General features: G+C 35.8%; 1 protein-coding gene across 2 annotated transcripts in view; it reads right to left on the bottom strand.

Moving 5' to 3' along the window:
- The window catches only part of Smp_165700.1 (USP6 N-terminal-like protein), a gene marked incomplete at both ends in the record, with an annotated part of 34,345 nt that extends 19,414 nt beyond the window's left edge, over positions 1–14,931 (bottom strand). For both annotated transcript variants that reach the window (XM_018798128.1, XM_018798129.1), the window contains 5 exons: positions 2,480–2,579; positions 5,122–5,388; positions 6,042–6,218; positions 12,998–13,111; positions 14,896–14,931. In XM_018798128.1, coding sequence (XP_018653102.1) covers positions 2,480–2,579; positions 5,122–5,388; positions 6,042–6,218; positions 12,998–13,111; positions 14,896–14,931 — 694 coding nt within the window. The remainder of the gene's footprint in view (positions 1–2,479; positions 2,580–5,121; positions 5,389–6,041; positions 6,219–12,997; positions 13,112–14,895) is intronic.
- Between the last annotated feature and the right edge of the window lie 9,137 nt (positions 14,932–24,068).

The raw sequence follows: 24,068 nt of genomic DNA, 5'->3' as shown, positions 1-24,068 counted from the left end.
TAAAAGTCAAATGCACTAGTCATTAGCAGTGGCATTCATTTTTTATCTTCAATCAAAATTTTAAGTCAAGTAGTACTCCTAACTTATTACTATTCAATCTCATTTGTTTCTTTTGAAATGTGCTTCTCATGCTTAAATTTATATTGCACAAGAAATAATTCTATACATCTACATTTAATCATGTTAATGTCCCCCATAGCTGTACTGATGTAAGGTGTAAACACTTAATGCTTATTGAGTGTAACAATTTAAAAATATTAATTCAGAACTATATCAAGGATAGTCATAATCAACGATTTTCGGCACCACGATCATCCAAAGATAACACAATCATCGCTATATATTACAAACGAACCACCTTTAAGGAATTAGTTATTAATACCAAATAAGATAATAGTTAGTTAGTTTACTGAAAAATACAATCGACTAATGTAATTACGAACATTTGTCTGTTAAAGGGAACGTATGCGAAGCTACTGCCTACTCCAATGTAATGGTGGCTAGCTTCGACAGAGGTCAAAATGATTAAGTCAGTCAAACTAAGATAATAACTGATTGTTTATTTGAGACGTTTCTGGAATTATACACGTCTTTGTTGGAGACCAGACGACAACGATAATCCCTTCTTGTATATTTTAAGTGACATACATAAAAAACTAACAAGAATAGAGCAGATTTATTTATGCTTGTTTCATTTAACATCTCCGATTCAGTATTACTTCAAAACTCAGTTTCCCAATTGATCTGTTTCTTTTAGCATTTCATTTTTCATTTGATGTTAACACTGGCGTGAATATCATTACTTTCATTGAATTGGTTTCATCTCTTCATTACACTGATATTAAATAATCTCAACTCAAATTGGATATATATTCTGACAGATTCTACCCATATGTGACAAAATGAAGCAAATATCTTTTTTCTATCTCCCTGAAATTTTTTACCGAAATAAATTAAATGTAGTTCACAAAAGTTTTAGTTAAATTATCCCAAAAAACAATACGATGACATATAATTGCAAGAAAAACAATGGAACTTCACTGAAATAAATTTTTATAATTTTTCTTTATGACTATTTACTGAGAATTCAGTGCTGTTGGGGTGATTAGTAGACTAAGACACAGATGTTGGACAGAGAGAGAGAGAGAGAGACAAAGAAAAAAAGTTGAGCAAAGAATTACTCTTGTGTCATCAACTGATAAAATGGATTTTACTACAGAACAAATGATAGACCACAGATTATACAAACTGCAAATATCCCATAGGAATAAACAAAAATGGTAAAATTAAGTGGGAATCTATAAATCAGAATATATTTCTAAATTCGTATTAATATATTAAAAATAAACATAACACTATAATGTACATTGGGGAGATTTGTATAATTTATTAAACTGTCCAAGCTAATGTAGGTTAAGCCATTTCCAGCTTGTAACACAGTTGTTAGAAGTTAAATACCCTGACAATTAAGTGCAAATGCTCTACTAAAAAGAATTCATTGATTCTGATAGTAATGTAAATTAGCGATGAAAACAGTGTTCAGATGAAGAGAAAGAATGAAAGAAAACATTATTTCTATTCTATATTGATTTACAGAATAAAAATTATCATTTTTATTATCATTATTAGGAATAGATTTATTCTATGTAATAAAAATAACCATTCAATAGAGACAAAGGACTAAATACTAGGGTGAGTTAGGTTGCTAAAGTAGCTTTTAAAAGCACTCAAGAAGGAGTTAAACAGGGTAGTTGAATCTACCCGACCGTATTATGTTTTGATTCTACTTCATTTGTAAACTTTAAGTATTCGTTCAACAGCGTCTTTAAACTATTGCTGGCATATGATAAAACTACCAAGTAATGCTGAGGTTAGACGCAGAGTTTTGGGTAGGAGTAGTAAGTTATTTGATAAGGCTTTCAGCCTCTATCGAATAAAGAATGATTGGTCACCGCCTAGCCCAACATGCAATCATGACTAGCGTAGGGAAAAATTAATAGAAAATTAATGACGGTTAGATTAAGCCACACTATTGGTATCAAGGTGAGTTGTTTGGGATTCGACTGAGACTTATGAGAGACATTAGTTGACATAGATCACCATGGTACTATTGCATTCGTTTTCTGTTTTTCGTAGGACCTTCATAATAGTATAATTGCACGCTCTTGATCCTTTGGTGTCATTTGTTTACTTTGAACTGTATTTCGTTTAACTGCGATTGATATCTGCCCCGCTGTTCCCCATCTTGTAAACTTCATCTCTCGTCATGTTGATATATAAGGTGTGAGAACTAGGACCGATAATAATTCAAAGCAGATCCCGAATTGAACAGTCGGAATAACGAACGGAATTTAATCATAATATACATATTGTCAAAATAACAAATTTAGTGACAATTAGTATTACATAACGACAAAAGTAATATGTTTAAACAATTAAATTCACAAAGCAAATATTAATAATTACTAAAACAACATACTACTGTGCATTTTCAGTATGTTGTATGCCATAGCCAAGAGAAGCTTTTCACCTTCCAATAAGTAAATATCCCATAATCGAAGTACTAGAGTAACAGGTAACTGAAAAACCAACATATACACATGCATAAATTAAAATTGTCGGTTTCGCGAATATAGCAAGACATTCATGTAAAATCAGTAAACATGATTTTTTGAGAAATTTTACAAAATCACAATGTTGACAAAATGAATGTAACAGTTCCAAGTAACAAAACCTGACTAACCAAACTTGAACAATTCATGTATGTGACTGATTGATAAGGTAAAAGTTTATTTACTCTACTTATAACCACACATTTTGTGAGAGGGCCAGTGATATAACCTGTGTGTCAAAGCTATAGTAAATGGGGACAGAGTTAGCAGACGCAAATAAATGGTTGTAGTTTGCGTGCCACAGCCACTAAGTTACCGTTCCATATAAATAAAATAATTAAATAACTAAAAGCAAAAGACTATGTGCAGCTCCAGGCACTGAATTGCGATTTATATCTGTGGTGCGCAAGAGAACAGCACTATCAGGTTGACAAGATTATAATATACGAAACAGGATTGCGACTTGAAATATAAATGTTACATATCATGTTTTCATATGGTTATGATAGAGCTTAAAGTTAACTTGAATAATCATCAGTGCCAATATGTCGTGGTCAAAGGCACGTTACCTGAAACTACTTAGTGACTAAGGCAGTAAAACACCTGCCCGATTATCTCTAACAATGTAGTTGTAACCTATGTAGTAGGTAGAGATAGACATGTTCAACTTTGAGTCAGATTATTTCTGTTTGAGGGCCAGTGATACTGTAATAAACGAGAACACAGGCGGATATTTTAATACAAAATACAGAGTTCTTTGGTCAAATGTGAAAACCATACGTTCAATACTTCATTTGCGAATCCTCCACCAATTGTCTCAAACTTCATTATTTCATTGCTATAATAATTACTCTCTGTTCCAGATCTTTTCGATTCGATCTTCCCAACCTTCTGCTGCCAGGCATTCCACTTCTGATTGGTGTTATATGCTACTTATGTCTGTCGACATAAGTAGCATACACCACAATACTACCTGGCTCCCTAAAATGAAATAGACGGAAGGAGGTTAAACTTGAGACCCAGTTGTTGAAAGACTAGAGTTTTAGCTACTCCAGTCATTTTAGTTTATGCAGCTTCACGATTCAGTAAAATTTTTCACTTATAAACAAATATCAATGTTGTAATGCAAAACAGTTGAAGACCATGGTGTATACTTAGGATATGCTGTTAGTTAGAAATAGCCTAAAACCACAAGTAATATAATTACGAACAAAGGTTTACAGTACTTTAGTTAGTGAAGTTCAGATAAATGTTTGAAACGGAACCGAAATCCCTAATAAAAGGAATAGAGTACAAAATATGTAATTAAACAATATTTAAGATTGATATGTATTTAAGTGTTGAAAAAATATTTATGCACAGTAGAAATGTTATGGTTATTAAAAGTCATGATGAAGATAACGCATTACATAATCGTAACAAAAAAATATAGATGACTACATAATCAGTCAATATAATTAGAACCAAAGTCAAATTAATAAATGCTCACCGATAAGTTTACGTAAGAGATAAAAATTATTTGACTGAAATCACACTACCCATGGCAAGGACGGAATTATAACGCTTTCCTTTTATACACATAAGTCGGGTCGAAAATTTTTGATAGCGATTGCCTGTACAAAACAGTGGAACTAATATTGATTATTTATTAATGATTCTGGAAACTTAGAGATATTCTTCTTAAGTTCATTATCCATCAGGTGCCTATCGATTAAAGCGTCTTTTAGATATGTTTCTACGAAAGTGTTCAGGAAACCTAAAGGAAACTCTTGTATAAATGCTGCACAAAGTATATATCAATCCATAAATGCAAACGGATGTGACGTCGGAAGTTTACTGACCTACTTTGAATGGTTTAATGAGCATTTGGTATTGTATAGTGAAATCAGCTAAGTTGTTAAAAAGTTTTTTTTTAGGTGTCACCCTAATTCTTTTGTCAATTCCTTTCGAAATCTTATCGTCATTTAACGGGAGACGGATGAAGATAAGCTTTCTTAAATAGTCAATTATGTGATTTTTAAGAATACTCTTTTTCACATGTTTTAATGAATTCCTTCGGGTATGTCATTTCAATAAGGTACTTTCGATAATTTCCAGCTCACCATTTATTTTATCGCTTAAGTGTACTACTTTAGTTATGTTAAAAAGGGGGATTTTAATAAGATACTGTTTGGAAATGGCAGGACAAAGGCTGATATAGTTTAATTATTGCTTCATCACTTTTTGGATGACGGCGGTATTGTAGTGCGAATGGACTGAAGTTAGAAATATGGATCATTAGGTTCGAACTCAGTGGGCAGGAGAGAACGGTTCCACATCAATACGTGAGGTTCTGGGGTTCCATAAAATAGGAACGATGACTGTGGACTACTGAGCAGTCCTGAATTAGGATAAGACAGGTTTCAAGTACTCAACTGTGGTTCAGTGATTGTATACATAAAATAATATTATGGGCTGTTACCACTATTCATTTGAAAGGAAATAAACGTTTACCTATTAGAAAACTCACTCTATCTAAAAAGCATTGCATGTACCACTTCAAAGCATATGTACTAGTTAACATATCATGTTTAGTAAAATGCTTATCCAATATAGGCAACAATTTACGAACAATACGTTCATGGTGAGTAAATAAACGTTTTAATCCAGGAAAGTCAGCGACATATACACTATGCATATTATATCGATAACTGGTCATCAGTTGATTCAATGCCCAAAATGCATCTTCTTCATCTTCAATGTATATAAGAAACAATCCAGCCAATTCACTCATTCCCTGAAAAAAAAATAATATTAATAGTATTTTTTTAAAAGTTACAGAATTCGTCAATTCGGAGCTTGGAGTGACTAATAATAATAATAATAATAATAATAATAATAATAATAATAATAATAATAATAATGCTAGAGATTTTGACAAATAACATCACAGTACTCACGGATTTGATCGTTAAAAATAACTAGTTCAAAAAAACTAAGTGGTCACTGAATCGTTTCAGCAGTAATTACCAGATGTCGGTATTTTAGGAAATTGAGGACCGATTAAGTTGATGGAGAATTCGATTTTCACTTAAACAAAACATAGAAAAAAGTTACTTCCCACACCTACTTTCAGTTGAATTTATTGAAGATTGAAAACCATATCTCCCAAACAAAGCACAAGGGGACGAATGCTGATTTTATTTTACTGGAAAAAAATCTCGAATTATTGTTCATTACATCTTATTGTAGAAAATTATGTACAGTACGTTGATTTTTCAGCTGATATCAGTTCATCATAAAAACTAACTTTTAATGTCGTGAGAAGTATGTGATACGAAGGATCCAGAGAGTACAAATGTGGTTCGAATAAAACTTGAAAAGTTTTAAATAAAGATTTCAACCAATCGTTAGAATTTATGTATGTAGAGAATATGTAATTTGACTAACCTGACAGTATCCAACTTCAGAGTTATACACTGAATAAGCAGCTAAAACACGAAATAATGCACATTGTCGTGGACCGTAACGATCACGAAAGTAAACTGTATTACGAAATGTTCGATTTACATCTAAATCGATTTGGTTGAGTGAACCTGAAGAAGAGAGAGCTTGTTGGAGCATTTTCTATATAATTAAAAAGCACAAAAAAGGAAAATACGTACACTGAGATGATAGGATAAGCACTTATGAATAAACAAAATAAAAGATAAGAGAGGATGAATAATTAACACTCATCCTAAAGAAAAAGTAACCATAAAACAATTTTGGTCAAGAGAAAATGATAGGATCAAGTACTGGAAAGTCTGGAATGATACTAAGCTCAAGATTTAGGGGAACATATGGAATAAGCGCAACCAAGCTACTAAACTTTGGGTAGCTTTTTTTAGATCTTGTACGATTTGAATGTGATTCCTATTACGAACTGATATCAACTGGAAAACCTCTAAAAACAAGAAAGCACTGGACGGTTGTATTGGATTAGTTGCATACATTATTCAATCTGTGATTCTCTAGCAAGTCTTACAGTGACCACGATACAATTCAGCCACTCAGTCGGAATCCAATGTTTCACATTTTCAATTTCAATCGATTTGTGGAATAACACGATAATGGTGTACGCATAAGTGACTAGCTTAAAAATGTATTTCCTAAGGTTCTAGACATACAATATTTCCACAAACTCACTTCAATAAGTAATATCACATTATCATGAACGTTAATTATGCATAAATTCGTCAAATTCCAGAGAAAAACATAACAGTGAAAATTAATGATAGAATAACACAAAAAAAATCATTTTTAATGACTTGGTGAATACACGAAAACACAGAAAAGTAAACTTTTTGGAATTAGAGATGGACAGAAAGACACGCATGCAGACAGATGTACAGAAAGACACTAATCCAAAGGTCTGACACAGTAAACTGAGCATTTACAATACTCCATGATACAAGTGTAAATGTCAGTGAATATACTTTATTCTTGGCATTTATAAAAATGAGTTCGATTTATCTGATCAGAATAATAACACTAACTCATTATGAAAAGTCTTCAGACAGTAATCAAAGTGGATAGTGATGACAGAGGCTTTAGGTGACAGAAATAAATACATTCATCATTGTCTTTACAGAATACACAAACTTCATTTGCCCGCTGTACAACGTCGAACTGCGTAACTCACTCTTTTTCTCTCTTTACATATATTTTTTTTCCTATTAACGGATAAATGTAAGGAGCGAAAGCAGAAATTTGACCTCATAAATGTTATATACATGCAGACACATATGTAAAAAGTGATCATATCATGAGTATAACCGACATACCCACTTTAATTTCATCGAGATGAATATTACTAAAGAACTGCATTATTATTATTATTATTATTACATTTAAATAAATGAAACAAATTGATAAGATATTACCACCATACATGATACTACAAGCAATAATTTTATTTTTTAAGTGAACTAGACATCATCCGTCTGTGGGGTGTGTATAAAATCACTGAGTCGGAAAACTATGATAAAATATTTGTCTAGTGGCTCTTGTTTATCGATCGACCCCATTTGATGGAAATTACCTTTTGAAAATATAAAAAGTAGTTTACGTGGATCTCGAGAATGACAGTTTTATAACTTCAGTGTATGAAGAGTCAAATGTGTGTACAGTCAGTCAGTCAGTTACAACGTAGAACTTCGTACGTACGTACATCAGTTCGAGTTGCCATACCACATTAGCACAGAGATGAAGTTGTCGATTCAAATCCCATATTGGTAGAAGTAGTAAGAGTATAAGTATTATGTGAAAGATTAGGGTTTGAAGATGTTATTGAAGGAGTATAATACCGTGAAATAAATTTGGAAAGAGAAAAAGGATACGGACATGAAGAATTCAGAAGATTAGAATTTGGTAGAACACAAAGAGTGGATGCACCTTCACCACTGCAAACGATTTTGAGCCATGTCATTCAAGGTCTCTAACCATCGGTTGCTATCATCTCGCGAATCCCAACCAGGTAGTCTACACCTACCAACACGGCCCAGTCCACTTGTCAGCGACTTCATGGATTTATGCCATGTTTTGGTCTGGCCGCCCCTAGCTTTCTTCCAACCAGCCCCTACACCATAAAGCATTGCACGTCGGGGCAGTCGGTGGTCGGGCATACGTAACACATGTCCCAGCCATCTCAACTGATGAAGTTTCACTACTTCATCAATCGATTTGCCATCCTTACCTAGTACCCGTTTCCTAACAACTGCATTACTTACCCGGTGGTCCCAGGATATACGAGCAATGCGTCGAAGACACCTGTGATCGAATACTAGTGCCCAAGGGACAACTGCTTGAGGCCGGTCACGCACGGCCTTTTTGTGGGGGATTTTTGACGTGTTAGCTCCGTTCTTCAAAGGACCTTACCGCCGGAGACGGAAATCCGTGGGATAAGGCGAGGTGTGCATTTTTAGGGTCGACCTTTTCTAACCCCACCCCTCCCTGTGGGAAGGCAGCATCGCTGTCATGCTGGTTGTCTGAAGGAAACACCTTACTGCCGTCACACCTCTGTACAGTCGGCAGTACGACTTCGCCTTCGGACCTTGGGATTGCTGCTTTTAGTCTTACCGCTCTTCAACCGATCTGTCTGGCATGGTAGGACCTCGAGGAACGATTGTTCCAGCCAGCATAGCTCGATTGCTTCATCACGATAGGCAAGCCCAACCACCACGTCAAGGTAGCAGCAACGGTCGGGTGTACGGCTTTTACTCTAAATAATCGCTAATATCATCGACTAAGACGGTACTTGGAAAACTTTATCCATGATAAGGGGGTGATTTTGAGGTAAGTAATCTTTAGTTGATGTACTGAGCACACAAGACAAGCTAAACGAGATATACACCACTGCATCGAAAATCTATCTACATTCTGGAATTAATGCAGCAACAAAAATACAAAATCAGTAGCTAAAGAAAAACCATCATCCTCAAACATCCAAAACAACATGAAAAAAGTACTAAGGTGTATGAACACAGCATTGGTAGGCAGGAACACTTTCCGTAAAAATTACAGACAAATGTTCTAGAGGCAGTTTCCTTTATGGGAAATCACTGGAAGCCAAGATGCATTGTGCAGTTGTTTCGTCTTATTTTGGGGCTCTATCGGTGATAGTGTTCACACATGATCCTACATAGGATCAAACTCAAAACCTTTGAGATCGGATGGGAGCACGCTATCACGACTGAGTCGGAAACCTGATGATCCATATTTCCAAGCCGCCATAATTTACTTTACGCACTACCTAAATTTAGACTAAAACTCCAACCTTTCTAAGGATTCTTATCAGTTCACAATTCAATCTAACCAAACTATTTCTGAATTGTAACCAAATAATAAATAGAAGCTACAGATACCATCGTTTTATATTCTCATTTCAATGGGCTAAAGTTAGTTGTAAAGTTAGCTGCAGACATTATATTACACATAAGATTTTAGTTTCAAAACTTATTAAACTGAGAATGTTATGTACATACAATTTTTAAAGGTTGACTCTGATGAAACAGTACACTGATATATTGGGTTAGGTAAACAAAATGAATCAATCAGTCATTGATAATTTAAATGACAATAAGTTTGTTGGTGGACAAAAGTGGAATCTAGGTCACTAGTTTTGTCCTATATAAGATTTTCTAATTAGATGTACCTACATCCGAGTGAGTATTACTATCCACAACAAGATTCGAACGCAGAGCACGTTTATGAAAATACCAAAATAGTGGGCCAGAATGTTCACCCCTTGTTTAATGTATATTGGCCAGAAGAGCTGAATCGACCGGCTTCTGTAAGCGTTTGGCCTTACCGATAAGATGAATATCTAAACGTTACGTTACATTGATAGAATATTTATTATCTAATATAGTCAGTTAAATACAATTTAGGAACTAGCACAAGCTTAAGTAGGTCCAATTTAGCACTCATTTTACACCAGCATAATGAGATAAGGGTATCAGTTCCTGTAAAAAATCAAATATAAGGAATGAAACCCAAAGAAGGAACAGATAGAAACTATGAATGAAAAGAATTAGCATACGTGTATTAAAATACAACATCTATGCAAAGGTAAAGAAGGAATACATCCGTACCAATAAGACCGATTTCACGTCATATGTTACATAAAACTTTCAACTTAAAAGCAAAGATTATGGTGCGTACCCCACCCACGATAAAATTTTTTATTGCCTAAAAATCGTTCTTTTCCCAAAACCGTAGAATAGAGAACAATACGAAATACCTGAAAGTGGGTTATTTAAAAAAAAGTCAACAAATATAGATTTTTCCAAATTTGGAAAGTGTTAAATGAGTTATATTACTATACGTGTGGATTCAGTCGAACAGAGTATTGATTAAATTGCTCGGGGATTATTTTTACGGTAGGAGGCGAATAAAGGTGAGTTTTCTCACTAGATTTGAGTACAAAATTACTGTTAATTACCAAGCACAAGTTCATGTAGCCGACTTTGAGTTTATGATGGCCAGTGACATAATCAGGCTCGGAGTGTGGGCCCCTAAGTAAACCACCTGCTTCAGTTTGGGCACCTGGGCAGTATCACAGCCCTCACACAAATCAAATGAGATTTGTGAGGCGCATATATATCTGGTGCCCCCTTGTACCAATATTTATGTGTTTAAATAAATAAATAAAATAAATGACAGTATACAAAACATAATAGGAGACGTCTTTAAGCCTAGTTGAGGTTTATTCAAGACTAGTAAATGATACTAGGTATGAATACGTGAACCTGATGAGTTTTCAGTAAAATGAAATACACACATTCCAAACTCAATAATTTTAAACCAAAAACCCCCCAACCTACAATCTAATCATTCAAATTTCAGTGGATGAAACAAGGTTAGAAGTTGAGACCTTTTGATTGAAAGTTGAATGTCAGTAAATTTTCAATAATCGTAAATTTCACATTCGACTGTAGCTAGAATATACACACATGTATATGCATTTAACTTAAATGAGCGAAGATACTTACCGTATAAATATCTTTATTTTTATTTTTTATATCTGTCACACAGAGAAGAAGAGGCCAAACAGTCATACGAAATCGATCAGGAATTCCTTTAAAAATTCTCCGGGTTAACTGATAGCAGAAAAAATATACATGCATATATATTAATACGAGGATTAACAGAATATGGAAGGAAAAAAGTACAAATGATTGAAATAAAAAAGCAGAATTTTTTAACATTTTCAATACAATTTTGCGTTGACATACTTTATTGTCACTATTGTCTAAGATTTTAAGAAAAACATTTGAATATATGTAGATTGAAGGAGAAAACAGATTAAAACCAGTGTAAAAGTGCACCAGTTAAACTTATCATATAAATTTATAAAAGATATTATTACAAATTAATAATTTAAGAACAAATATGTTAGTGAAGATTTTAAAAAATTGAATGTGACATTCATTGACATCAATTTAAATCGTGCAACTTTCTAAAGCCAAGTTAATCAGTATGTTTCTGTCTCGACAATCAGCCGAGATGTCTGTGATGAGATTTTCTCAAACCACAACGCACATCGACAGAAAATGAATATAATCAGCTTGTAATATTTTCATATGTTTAAATATCTTCAAACGCTGATGTCAAATACACAAAAACAGCCCACAATTATAGATTGTTCATGAGCATGGGTTAATGCAGTAGATACATTTTAATCGCAGATATAATCAAATTTAGCGCATAGTAGCGTACACGGACAGCCATATAAGTTAGAACTACATGCTGCTTGAATAAATTGCTCTTAGCTTAGTGATGGAAGTTCCTTAACTGAAGAACAACCTGTTTCGTTTAATGAAGGGGACTGGAATGAAAAACTGATAGTAAAGAACATACCGGATAGTTTCGTTTTGGTAAAATAATAAGCAAGGAGCTTGAATCCCCTTAAGTCACTATTACTGGATAATGTAATGTGTGAATGGATGAGAAATTTCAACCAACTTTGGAGGAGAGGATGCATAAATAAGGGGAATGAAAATAATTTTGGATATATCACGTATATCAAGGGCTAAACCTACAAAGTCTGTACCTTAATAGTTTAGCTAGCAATCGAGTAAGAACAACTTTATGTCTATGTAAACATTTGTAATGAATCACTCCTATCTTATAAGGCGTAACACAGAACCAACCTAAAAATCAAAGTAATATGCGAATTAAGTGCTTAAACTTATTAATTTACTGATAAATGAGTGCCGATAAAACGCGGCTACATAATAATGGATAAAACACTTTTATTTAGATTTGACCTTATGTTGTAGATTAGATGAGATGATGATTAGTAAATTGATGATCCTATGACTGTTACTCGTCTAAATTTTGATCTATCGTGATACACAACGTAGAACCTGGTACGTATGCACATCGGTTAAAAATGTCATACTCTATTGGCACAATGAAATGAAATTGTTAGGCCAAATTCCAGAGTAGTAGTATTATTAGTAGTAGGAAAGATTAGGCATCAAAGATACGATTCAGGAAAATATAAATCAGTGAAGACAGAGAGAGAATGCACTTGCACCATTGCAAACGATTTTGGGCCATGCCACCCTATAAAAAGAAACCATATAAAATATAACGATTGTAGCATAGTTGTAAAAAAGAGGAATTTTCAACAGATCTTTTAGCTATATGCAGATTTTTGTACCAGGCTTTGACACAGTATTTTCATGAAGAAAAATGATTCTAAGTGGGCACTTAAACCGTTGAAGTGAAGGGGGGGTTCGAACCTAAAGCTTATCAGAAACTGAGTGATTAACTCACTAAGCCACTGACTCACACCTAAATGATTGGTTCTCTGAAGTACAATGAAATAGATGACAGTAAATGATATAAATACTTACCTTTTCTGAAGCTCGGCCATTTCTGTACATACGATGCCATAAAGAATCAACTTCTTCCCACCGACTAATCATCTTTAGCCATTTATCAACACGACGAATATCATTCTTACGATACTAAACACAGAAATACAACACAGTTCGTACGAGTTAATTCAAATACGAATTTGGAAACTTCTAAAATATTCCTGCCACAAAGTATATACACTTTCAGTCAGTCAGTCAGATACAAAGTAGGACCAGGCACATATATCCATCGGTCCAAGTTGCCATACCTCGTTAGCACAACAAGATCAACACCGGATTCATAGAAGTAATTCATTTAGTGGTGGTAGTACATAAAGAAAGGTTGTATATAAGGATATAGTATAGGAAGGAAAAAAGTTATGAAGCAATTTTAATCTCAAGGTTTAAGGGAAGATAAAGAGTGTATACACCTACGTCATTGTGATCGATTCTGAGCCATGTCACCCAGAGTCTCCAACCATTGGTTACGATAGTCACGCGGACCCCAACCAGGTAGTCTGCATCTGCCAACATAGCTCAGACTAGAAGTTAGTGACTTCGAGCACTGATGCTATGTTTTGGTTTGGCCGCCCCTAACTCTCTTCCAACCATCCCCTACACTAGTCAACATTGCGCGTCGTGGTAATCAAATCCCATAGATGACAGTTTACTACTTAGTAGTTATTTTGCATGATACTGAATTCGACAGACTGTAATTTTGCTGACGTATACGAGAGCATTGAACATTACAGGAATCAGGTAAATTTTGCATTACCACTCCAAGGTTGAAACAGAACAATCAGCAAACAATCAGAGGTAATAATCCCGTACTAAAATGTCTCATCTTCATTACTAGTTATTACCACAAGCATCTACTATACTTGCATAAGTATCATAGAGATTTATCAGAATAAACAGGCTTTCTATCTGTCAAAACAGATCGATAAACACTAAGAAAATAATTGATAGGAAGTTCCTTTTATAACCAGGACGTTCCTCGAGGCTACAAAGAATGTTATGCACTACTTTTGAAATTTCGTCTACACTAATTAATGAACAGACAGTTAGGTAGAAATCTACTTTATTTGAAGTGCTAGATAGTTGAATTCCTAATATCAACCTAATATGATGGCTATTTTATTGAATATCTAGGCAAAAAGTGATTGTAGCACAAGCCAATAATACGCTGAGAATGCACGTAAATATCATAGAAAGGGTGACGAGATTACATATAGATACACCATAAATGCATATCTATGAAAAGTGATGTACTTAGGTTTAGCAGTGCGTGAAAGATAGAAGACACCGGATAATGTGTTGACTATGGCTTTCCCAGAAGTTAATGCTAAATGAAAGATTACAACCAACAAAATTTTTATGTACAATCTGGAATTGACCAGTTTTCATTGACTAACTACATACCCCTTTAAACTACGTCAAAATTCAAAAGATATAGATGAAAACATGTCACCAAAACACATTGTTAGAACCACTATCCTAAGCCAAGTCGTAATCGATTAGGTAAAAAAAGCTGTGAACAACTTACTTTACTCTCGACTATTCGCTCTTTTTTTGTCAGACCATTCGGGCTGAAAATGAAAATAATTTCCCAGTGTCAATTTTATCACGACTTACAGAGTGTACGAAAATAAATTAAGCAACAGTTTTACTGATCGTGCTGAAATGAATGATACGGTCGGGTGTCTCAAACATATGACATGAAGTTCACATTTTCCAAATTTAGTATTTTATAAACCACAAGTAAATTGCCGGTTACTTCTAGTCCGCCCGGCCATATAACTGTGTGCAAAAAATTAGATGTAAAATAATTTAAAATATATGGAGAGGAAATTTGTCACTAACCACGTTAAATTTCAAAGTGATAGTAGACAAACCAGTAGCTTTTTCACTTGTAATCCTGACAACGCCATCTGGATACTCACTTAACTAAGTGTGAAAAAATAAAACCCACGGTTAAACGAAGTCAGTAGCTAAGTACATGTCTGTACAGTGGATTTCTAGCCACACATTGTCTAAGAACTGAAAATACTACTCAAATACCCGAACAGAATTAATGCGGTTTTAAAACTACAAACTAATGATGAGTCCTTAAATGACTGATATAACACTGTACATACGGAATAGAACTATTTCAGAATTTATATAATCGGTTATAAATATAAAAAAGGTTTGCAGAACCATTATAAGATCACTGTTATCCAGAAGTGTTCACGATTTGCATACAGTATGTAAAACGTCTTCCTACAGCCATATTACCGAATTCAGTCAGTTAGTCAGATACAAAGTAGGACCAGGCACATATATCCATCGGTCCAAGTTGCCATACCTCGTTAGCACAACAAGATCAACACCGGATTCATAGAAGTAATTCATTTAGTGGTGGTAGTACATAAAGAAAGGTTGTATATAAGGATATAGTATAGGAAGGAAAAAAGTTATGAAGCAATTTTAATCTCAAGGTTTAAGGGAAGATAAAGAGTGTATACACCTACGCCATTGTGATCGATTCTGAGCCATGTCACCCAGAGTCTCCAACCATTGGTTACGATAGTCACGCGGACCCCAACCAGGTAGTCTGCATCTGCCAACATAGCTCAGACTAGAAGTTAGTGACTTCGAGCACTGATGCCATGTTTTGGTTTGGCCGCCCCTAACTCTCTTCCAACCATCCCCTACACTAGTCAGCATTGAGTGTCGTGGTAATCGGTGTTTAAGCATACGTAACACGTGGCCCAACCATCTCAGTCGATGAACATTCATGACCTCATCAACTGATTTACCATCATTCCCTAATAGCCTGTGTCTAACCACACTATTACTTACCCGGTGATCCCAGAAGATGCGAGCAATATTTCTAAGGAATCGGTGGTCAAATACTGGTAACTTACGAGTATCCTCTACCCTTAATGACCACGTTTTGCAGCCGTAAAGTAGGACAGAATGAACTGCCGTACAATAAACTCGTCCCTCAATTGATAGACGGATATCTTGCCTTCTTCATGGGCGACGTAAGTTAGCAAAAGCCAAACGAGCTTTTTGAATCCGTGCTGAGATTTCGTCAGACACCAACCCATTAGGGTTGATCAGACTTCCAAGATAAGTGAAGTTGTCGACGCGTTCGACTACTTCACTCCCTATCCTTGTTTCAGGTGTTGACGCAGGCCAGTCCTGGAGTAACAATTTACATTTAGAGGTAGAGAAACGCATTCTAAATATCCTGGCATTGTTGCTCAATGCTACCAAATGACTGTATTTTATCAGCGTCTTCACCAAACAGAACTAAGTCATTGGCGTATTCTAAGTCGATAAGTGAACCTCCTGGAAGGAGATCAATGCCCGAAAATTCAGTCGACGAGAACGTTATTTCTAACAGTAGGTATATGATGAAATTAAAAAGATATGGAGATAGTGGATAGCCTTGGTGGACACTGCTTGAGGTTGTAAAATCAGATGACAGTTCGCCATATACTCTCACTTGACTGGTAGTGTTCCAGTAAAGAGCCTTCACAAGGTTTATGTACTTCTGAGTTACACCTTTTAATGACAGACACTGCCACAAAACCTCTCGGTCTACAGAGTCAAATGCTGCTTTTAAGTCAAGAAAAACTATCATTGTCGGACGCCGATAAGCATGCCTGTGTTCTAAAACCTGACGAATGGCGAATATGTGGTCAATACAGCCACGACCAGGTCTGAAGCCAGTCTGATTTTCTCGTGTTTGCAGTTCATGAGTCTTAGTTAGGCGCCCGATAATTATTGAGGCAAGTATTTTAGAAGCCATATTGGTCAAACTAATCCCTCTATGGTTATCGCAGGATGATTTTGACCCCTTCTTATATACTGAGACAATAAATGATTGTGACCAGTTGGATGGGATTACGTCCAACTCCCAGATTTTAGCTAAAATATTAGTCAACCAAATCGCTAAAATTGGACCACCATACTTGAAGACCTCTTGGGCCAATCCATCTGAGCCAGCTGCTCTTCCTCGTTTCAGATTAGCTATAGCCTTTTGAACTTCACCTAGTGTCAAGACCTACTTCAATGTTCCATTCAGGCTGTCTGGGAATGGTGGGTAACTGTAGTGTAGCTGAAGACCAGCTGAACCGCTCTCTAAAGTGTTCCACTTATCGTTCTAAACGTCTAGACTGAGAGGAGATAATAGTGTCGTCATTCGCCGAGATCGTCTCACTTACACTTGACTTCTTAATTCCGGTTTCTTTTATTAGTCTGAAGAGTTGCCTGGTGTCGCCTACAACCGCTGCCTTTTCCATTTCTTTTGCTTTCGTTGCCCACCACTGCTTACGATCGCTCCTTAGACTTTTGGTTAACCTAGATCAGATTTGTTTTCGCTTTTCATCGTTTTCCGAGCCTGATGAGATGAGCTTGCAAGAATCCATCAGTGCAATAGACTTAGAAATAATCCAGTGGTTTTTTGTAACCCTTTGGTCTAAATTACTAATAGGTGTTACTGCTGTATAAGAACTTTCGTCTAAATTAGAGCGAATAGTTTCACAGTATTTGAGTGCCGAGTTGATGTAAGACATTAAGTAGGAATAATATATTTGTAAAATCTCAAATTCATTAGCTGAGACAACTGGATGTTTTCCGTGTAAAATCTGGAATCCATAAATACTACGCTAATAAAGTTTTGCCACCATCTGATAACAAAGTGAAATCGGTCACTTGGAAAAAACTAGTAAATACATGGTATTTTGCAGAAAATTATGCGTCTCGAAGAGGTTAGAAATTTTTTTAACTATTATCCAACATGTAGGAGGTTTTTATTACGCGTATTCTTTATCAAACTAGTAAATAAAATAGTATTTCCCATAAAAAAAACTTGGCAACGATTGGGCGAGGTTATCGGAGTTTTTAATTCTGTATAACCCACTAACATGCTGCACGGAAATATTCATGACCTCCTTAAACTGTCTGCCCTAATTATAACTAGACATTTATGGTATGCTTAGTATGCTCTTGTTTTTGGACTTATTATCTAGTTAATGTTGTATCTAACTCAAAATCTTGAGGGATATCAAACAATTTTATGTATTTCTGGTTATTACATGAGCTTTTTGTTCCGATTTCACAAACTACATTTACTGAGCTCAAAGCCTAATCTGTTGTACGAAAACTATCATGTTCAAATTAACATACGTGTGAAAATTACTTTTAAGATAATGATTTATATGAAAGCGCAACCAGTAAGTTGATGGTAGCTCTAAACATCTGAGCTGTTGTTAACTGAAAACTGCATACATACTATAAGTAGTAATTTCAGTTGTAGTCGCTTAGTAGTCTACTTTTTAGACTCTGGACACTAACATTGTTCTTTCACTGAGCGCATAAATAAACAAAACATGGAGCCAGGGAACTTCCCAGGAAACAATAACAGTATCCTCTAGGCTAGTTGGGCGGATATACATGCAAGCAGCAAGAACAATCGGTGAAAATCCATGAAACACAGGATTACTGAAGATAATAAATATCTAAATAAAATTGCATGTGAAGCAAGCGAAATTTCAGATTGTCGCTTATTCTTCGTCAACAAGTAAGTTGACGAAGATTGAAACGTCTAGTCACTATGAACATGATATTTATGCGTTGTGTAGATTGTTGAATTAGAAGTTTCTTATCACCAAAGTTGGTCTGTAGTGTGAAACTTCAAATAGCAGTAATATGAACAATAACTATGTTTAAAGTGCCAGAATATTGGACTACGGACAAGTCATTGCAGTCACATCAGTGCTTTTAGGTATATAATGCAAGATTTATTGTAAACTGAATGGTCAGTATTCGTAAAAGTGCAAGAATACTAAATCAAGCAACATCATAACAAGGAATTTCAGCGAAGATTACACGAAACATTTGACAAAAGCTATACTTAAAAGAAAAAAACACGACTGAAAACCATTAATAGCATGATCCAGACTGACTAAACGAGACGCTTACTGGTAAAAGCCGTAGTAATCTCTGTTTTCCGAATCATTAATTTCCAGGTCATCAGATATATTAACTCGGTTACCAGAAGCCTTTGGGTTGATATATTTATCTATAAAATTCTCGACATCTGGTTTAACATTATTTTCAAACATTTTGAGATATTTATTACATTATAAAGGTAAAACCCAAAGGTAAACATAGATTGCAACGAAGTCTTTTGAAAATGTATCCAAATTCAATCTACAATATGTGAGTCCACTATGTGAAATTTTGTCTATATTTCTAGAATGTACTACTCTTGAAAATTGTTTTGACCGATAAGTATTGGTATCCTTCTTTTCAAGGCGAAAATCTGAAAAATCAAACCCATTATGACTCTAACAATTGCTCACCTCTATTAAATTTAGTGATCCTAGATTCTTATTTAGTAGAAACATAACAGCTTACGTCAAATTCTGTCTATTACGCCTTTGTGTATGCCAATTCTTCGCTAGAACGAATCTGAGGTTGACAACGATACACTTCACAGGAAATAATACGAAAGCCGACAACCCGGGGCATATTTACTTCAAGAAAATTTGGTTTAGAAAATTAAAAAAACTCCAAACTCGACATTCTTACAGACATTCGGCCTCAGTTCTGATATTTATACCTGGACTCATGTTTATCTCTTTCCGCCTAGTGTTATGCATGTTGTCCGTTCGAACCAATTTTAAACACTTGTTGACTTTTGGGGTCTCGTTTCGTACTGTTGTGTTTTCCATCCTGATAAATTAGAAGTAGACACTAAGATCGGCTAACAAAGCTTCTGATATGTCTTTTGTGCTGGCATTTAGATATCTGATAACCTCACCTCTCAGTAATTATTAATTTTTTCAGTTCAAAGCTCTTCCAATATTCTGCATGATCAATATCTTTATGAAGGGTTTGTATATAGTGATCAGTCTAGATGTGCTCTCTTTTAGTAACTTATTATTGATTTTCTGTCACGATTTTCCTTTGCAATTAATTGGGATACTAAGTGTGTTAGGTGTCAATATTAGATTACGTCTTATCATTCCTTAGCTCGGCGAGAACAATCCCAAGAGCCGAAGTCTACATTCGACAAATCACCTAGCCTATTCACTTAAAATCCGCCTGTAGTCCTTCCAGGGCTACTACCAGTCCCGAGCCCAGATACAAAAAGGAGAGATAAGCGCGGGGTTAGCAACCTCATCTCTTACAAACACTAGCTGAAAAAATGATGGCCACAAAAATTCATTTGAAACATTCAAACTCTGTTCTGGGAGTTGAAGGGTCTTCTTTTGTAAGAGTTACGATGCCTCATGTTGAAACCCGTGATTCTTCAACTATCACGAAAACAATGCTCCTGCTCACTACCACGGCAACAATTAACATAGGTATGTTGAATGTCCGCAAAACTTGGGTGTATATAAAAGTGAAGATACGGAAGAACTGAACAGTCAGCATTCCAAAGTTAAATACTGTCTTTCTTCAAGATACTGTCAACCTTAACTCACTGAAGATAGATCTCAGAAATGAATTTCATGCCTTGCAATATTTAACCAATGAAGAGAGGACTGCAGCGGAGATCTACTAGAAAGGAATTAAAGAAGCAATGACTTCAGCAACAAGGGGGGTTCTGGACCTCACAAACAACCATAGCCAGCACCATAAACACGGGCCCTCTCTTGGTACTCTGGCAATGGTCCAAGAAAGGTAGGAAAGTATGATAGTAACCAACATTAGCCAAAAACGAGCAGAGAAAGTCAATGTACATGTCGATGCACAGAACTAAACAAACGAGTGAAGATGAACAGTGGAAAGAGATGCAAGAGAAGGAAATATGAAACAACTATAAGAAAGTATGGGAAACCAGAGCAACTAGTCAATAACAAAAAAGGCAAACCAATCAATAAGATTCAAGAACAGAGGAACAGGTGGACAGAGCACTTTGAAGAACTCTTGAATGGCCCAACCACACTGAACCTACCAAACATCAAAACAGCACACACCAGCAAGAATCGAAGAGATTCGCGTGGCCGTCTGTAAGAGTGGCAGGACTTGAAAATATACCAGCTGAAGTACCAAAGTCAGATATTGAAGTAACTGCAAACATGCTTCACATTCTATTCAAAAAGATTTGAGAGGAAGAACAAGTGCGACAGACTAGAAAGTACACCTCATCAAGATACTAAGGAAAGGAGATCTGAACAAATGTGACATCTACGGAGGAATCACACTACTACCGGTACAAGGAAAGGTTTTCAACAGAGCGTTGCTGAACTGGATGAAAGGTTCAGTAGACTCTCAACTTCGAGATCAACAGGCTGGATTCCGTAAGGATCGGTCGTCCATAGACCCAATCGCGATACTACGGATCATCGTTGAGCAATCAGTCGAATGGAATTTGTCGCTATACAATTAATTCCTTGAGTTTCAAGTGACAGCTTTCCTTACTTATCACTTCTTTAGTTATTTAAACTTTGATTGCAATCGGTCACTTACATTTTTCCACACCAGTCATGATAGACGATGCTACATTTGATGATTCAAACAAATTTATAGTAATATGCCAATTACTTCTCTCAATGCTGCCGTACGGAAGCTGAGACCACTCGGAGAACACTTTTTGAATTAACATCTTATCACATACCAACATGCGGTTTTGTTTGTATTGATATGAAGTAAACTACATCAGCTCTAAGAGAGAGAAACAATGGTGGATGTGATGTGGTCCATATATCATTGGTTGAATTCTGTGGTAGCGAACTTTAATTATGTAATCCAAAGTTTCTCGCCGTACTCATGAGCAGATGATCATACGAATTTACGTCAACATCTCCTGTTATTCATTAATTTGAAAATCTTTCATATAACTACTGCTGCATATGGATTCAATTCTATGATGTACGAACGAGAATGAATGTAAATATAATTCACTGACAATTGATGTCGTTCTTGTTCACATGAAACTAAATAGGCTAGTATTAACTAAAAGCGTATGGCTGTAACTCAACTGATGGTCTGTTATTAGGACGAAAATATCTGAAAAACGGTTCAAAATCATCCACTAACTAATTTTGTTTGAATATTGTATTGCCTTTTTTCCACTGAATGAAGAAGTTTTATGTCCCTTTTGCTTACCTTGACTTTCATGTGGTAAACGTTGCAACCAGATGATCAACACATTGAATTAATTTGATGACTTAAGGAGAGATTGAAACTGTAGGCTTTATAAACCATTCTCAAAATGGGTAATTGCTGAATGTTCTTGTTCCACATCACACCTGAAATTCTGCCATCTTATTGTTAAGGAGAGGTGACAGGTTTGATGCCATTGCGAGTTCACCTTACTTGGTAAACAGAACGAAAATCAAAGACACAGTGACACGATAGGCTATTCCAATCCGTTGTCCTTGGCCCTGCTAACTAGATCAAGAAGTCTTGATGAGGCGTAGAGAATGTATTCTACAGACACAAAGAAAACACGAGGTCATTAAGCACACAAATCAAGCTTACTTATACAATGATAGAAACGCCCTTAGGAGAGCCACAAAATAGCGTACTAAAAAGACTCGTCAACCACTGACAGTCAAGGATTTCCGAGTGAGAAATGTAATCTGTAGGTCAACTAAGCGTCTCTTGGTGCGAAAACATAAAATTCAAATTTTCAGAATAAAGTTACAAAATTGGGACATCTTCCAGGTGACTTCTGAAGGTCTAACGTCATCAACACAACTTCGCTGCTGTCGGAGAGGTCACCTTCTGGAACAGAGATCAGCTTGTTGTTGATGTTTTACTCGCCGTGGGGCTACTGTTAAGTTGAAGGTATCAAGCAAGACGTCGTAAGGAAGATTTACTCCTGTTGATGGGCGGTCTGGGGATAGCTGTCAAGTATCTCATTGCGATGGCTTGACCATCTATCGCTCCCTACCTCTACATGGCACGGTCTACTCTTCTGATCACTCACGCTTCTATCCATGGACCATGGGTTGCTCTGTAGTCATGGGCGAACACAAGAAATTCCAATTCGTACACGGACTGCTATTCAGAGTTTGTCTGTACTGGTGTTGATGCATTACTCGGATGTATCAGGCTGTGGATAGTCACTGTGGACCATGTTACTATAAGCAATACTGTGCATCAGTTTGGATTATACAAGATATTTTGGTCGGTCTGTAATGACAAAGAAATAACGCCAAATAACTCAATGTAAAATGCTTACTTTTTTACGTTGAATGGTCGACACAAAAATAGTGGAATTCAACAGGAGACAATGTAAGAACATTATTATGACTGCGTGCCACGGTCCCACGGGCTTGAATACTCTATGTTCTCCTGTAGTCTTGATACTGAATTTGTAATTATTGTCTGTATTACGTCTGTTTGTACAGTGTCAAAAAAACTGACAGTGAGCAAATTTCTTAAACCTCATAGTTTACGATTTTTATGAAGTTTTTAAGTGTTTATCATTAGCTGAGAATCATATGTTGCAGCCATCTTCATTTCTGACAGAAGTTCAGTCAAGGTAAGTAGGGGAGCCTACTGGGCTTGTGATGATCAACTTCTCTGACATTCAGACAAAATTGCTATGTGAAGAATCAGCCCTACATGTAATAGAACTTTGTTAGTTAGTTCGTAACAACTTTAGACACAAAGACTTGGTCAAATATGAAGACAGCTATAAAGACTTCGTCAGAGTTATTTCAAGACTTCTTATGGTGGAAACATGTGGAAAACTCGTAGTAGAACCTCTTAGCGTCTGGCATATAAAATTGAACCATGTCTTCATTTACAAAACTGTATATAGTACCTTGTACTCTACTAACTTCCCTCTCGCTAGTATTAGTGTGTTGGATACATAACCTAGTCAAAAAGGTAGTCTTGTCGACTAGTTGACATATGAAATGTGCGGCACAGAACACCCAAATGTGTATTGGAGCAGATGCTCAACCTACTGCCTTCGGCTCGAGGGTGTCCCAGGAAAGCTAATGAAGCCAGCACGAATTTTTAAGACTTAAAAAGCTATTAAATTTCGGGATTAATCAAGGTTTCACCACTGCAACATCATCATCAACCATGATGATAAGCTGGCACT

This window comes from Schistosoma mansoni, chromosome 6, assembly GCF_000237925.1.
Source record: "Schistosoma mansoni strain Puerto Rico chromosome 6, complete genome".
In the NCBI taxonomy this organism is placed as follows: Eukaryota; Metazoa; Platyhelminthes; class Trematoda; order Strigeidida; family Schistosomatidae; genus Schistosoma; species Schistosoma mansoni.
The sequence above is the reverse complement of the archived record's forward strand: the minus strand, read 5'-3'. Positions and strand labels throughout refer to the sequence as shown.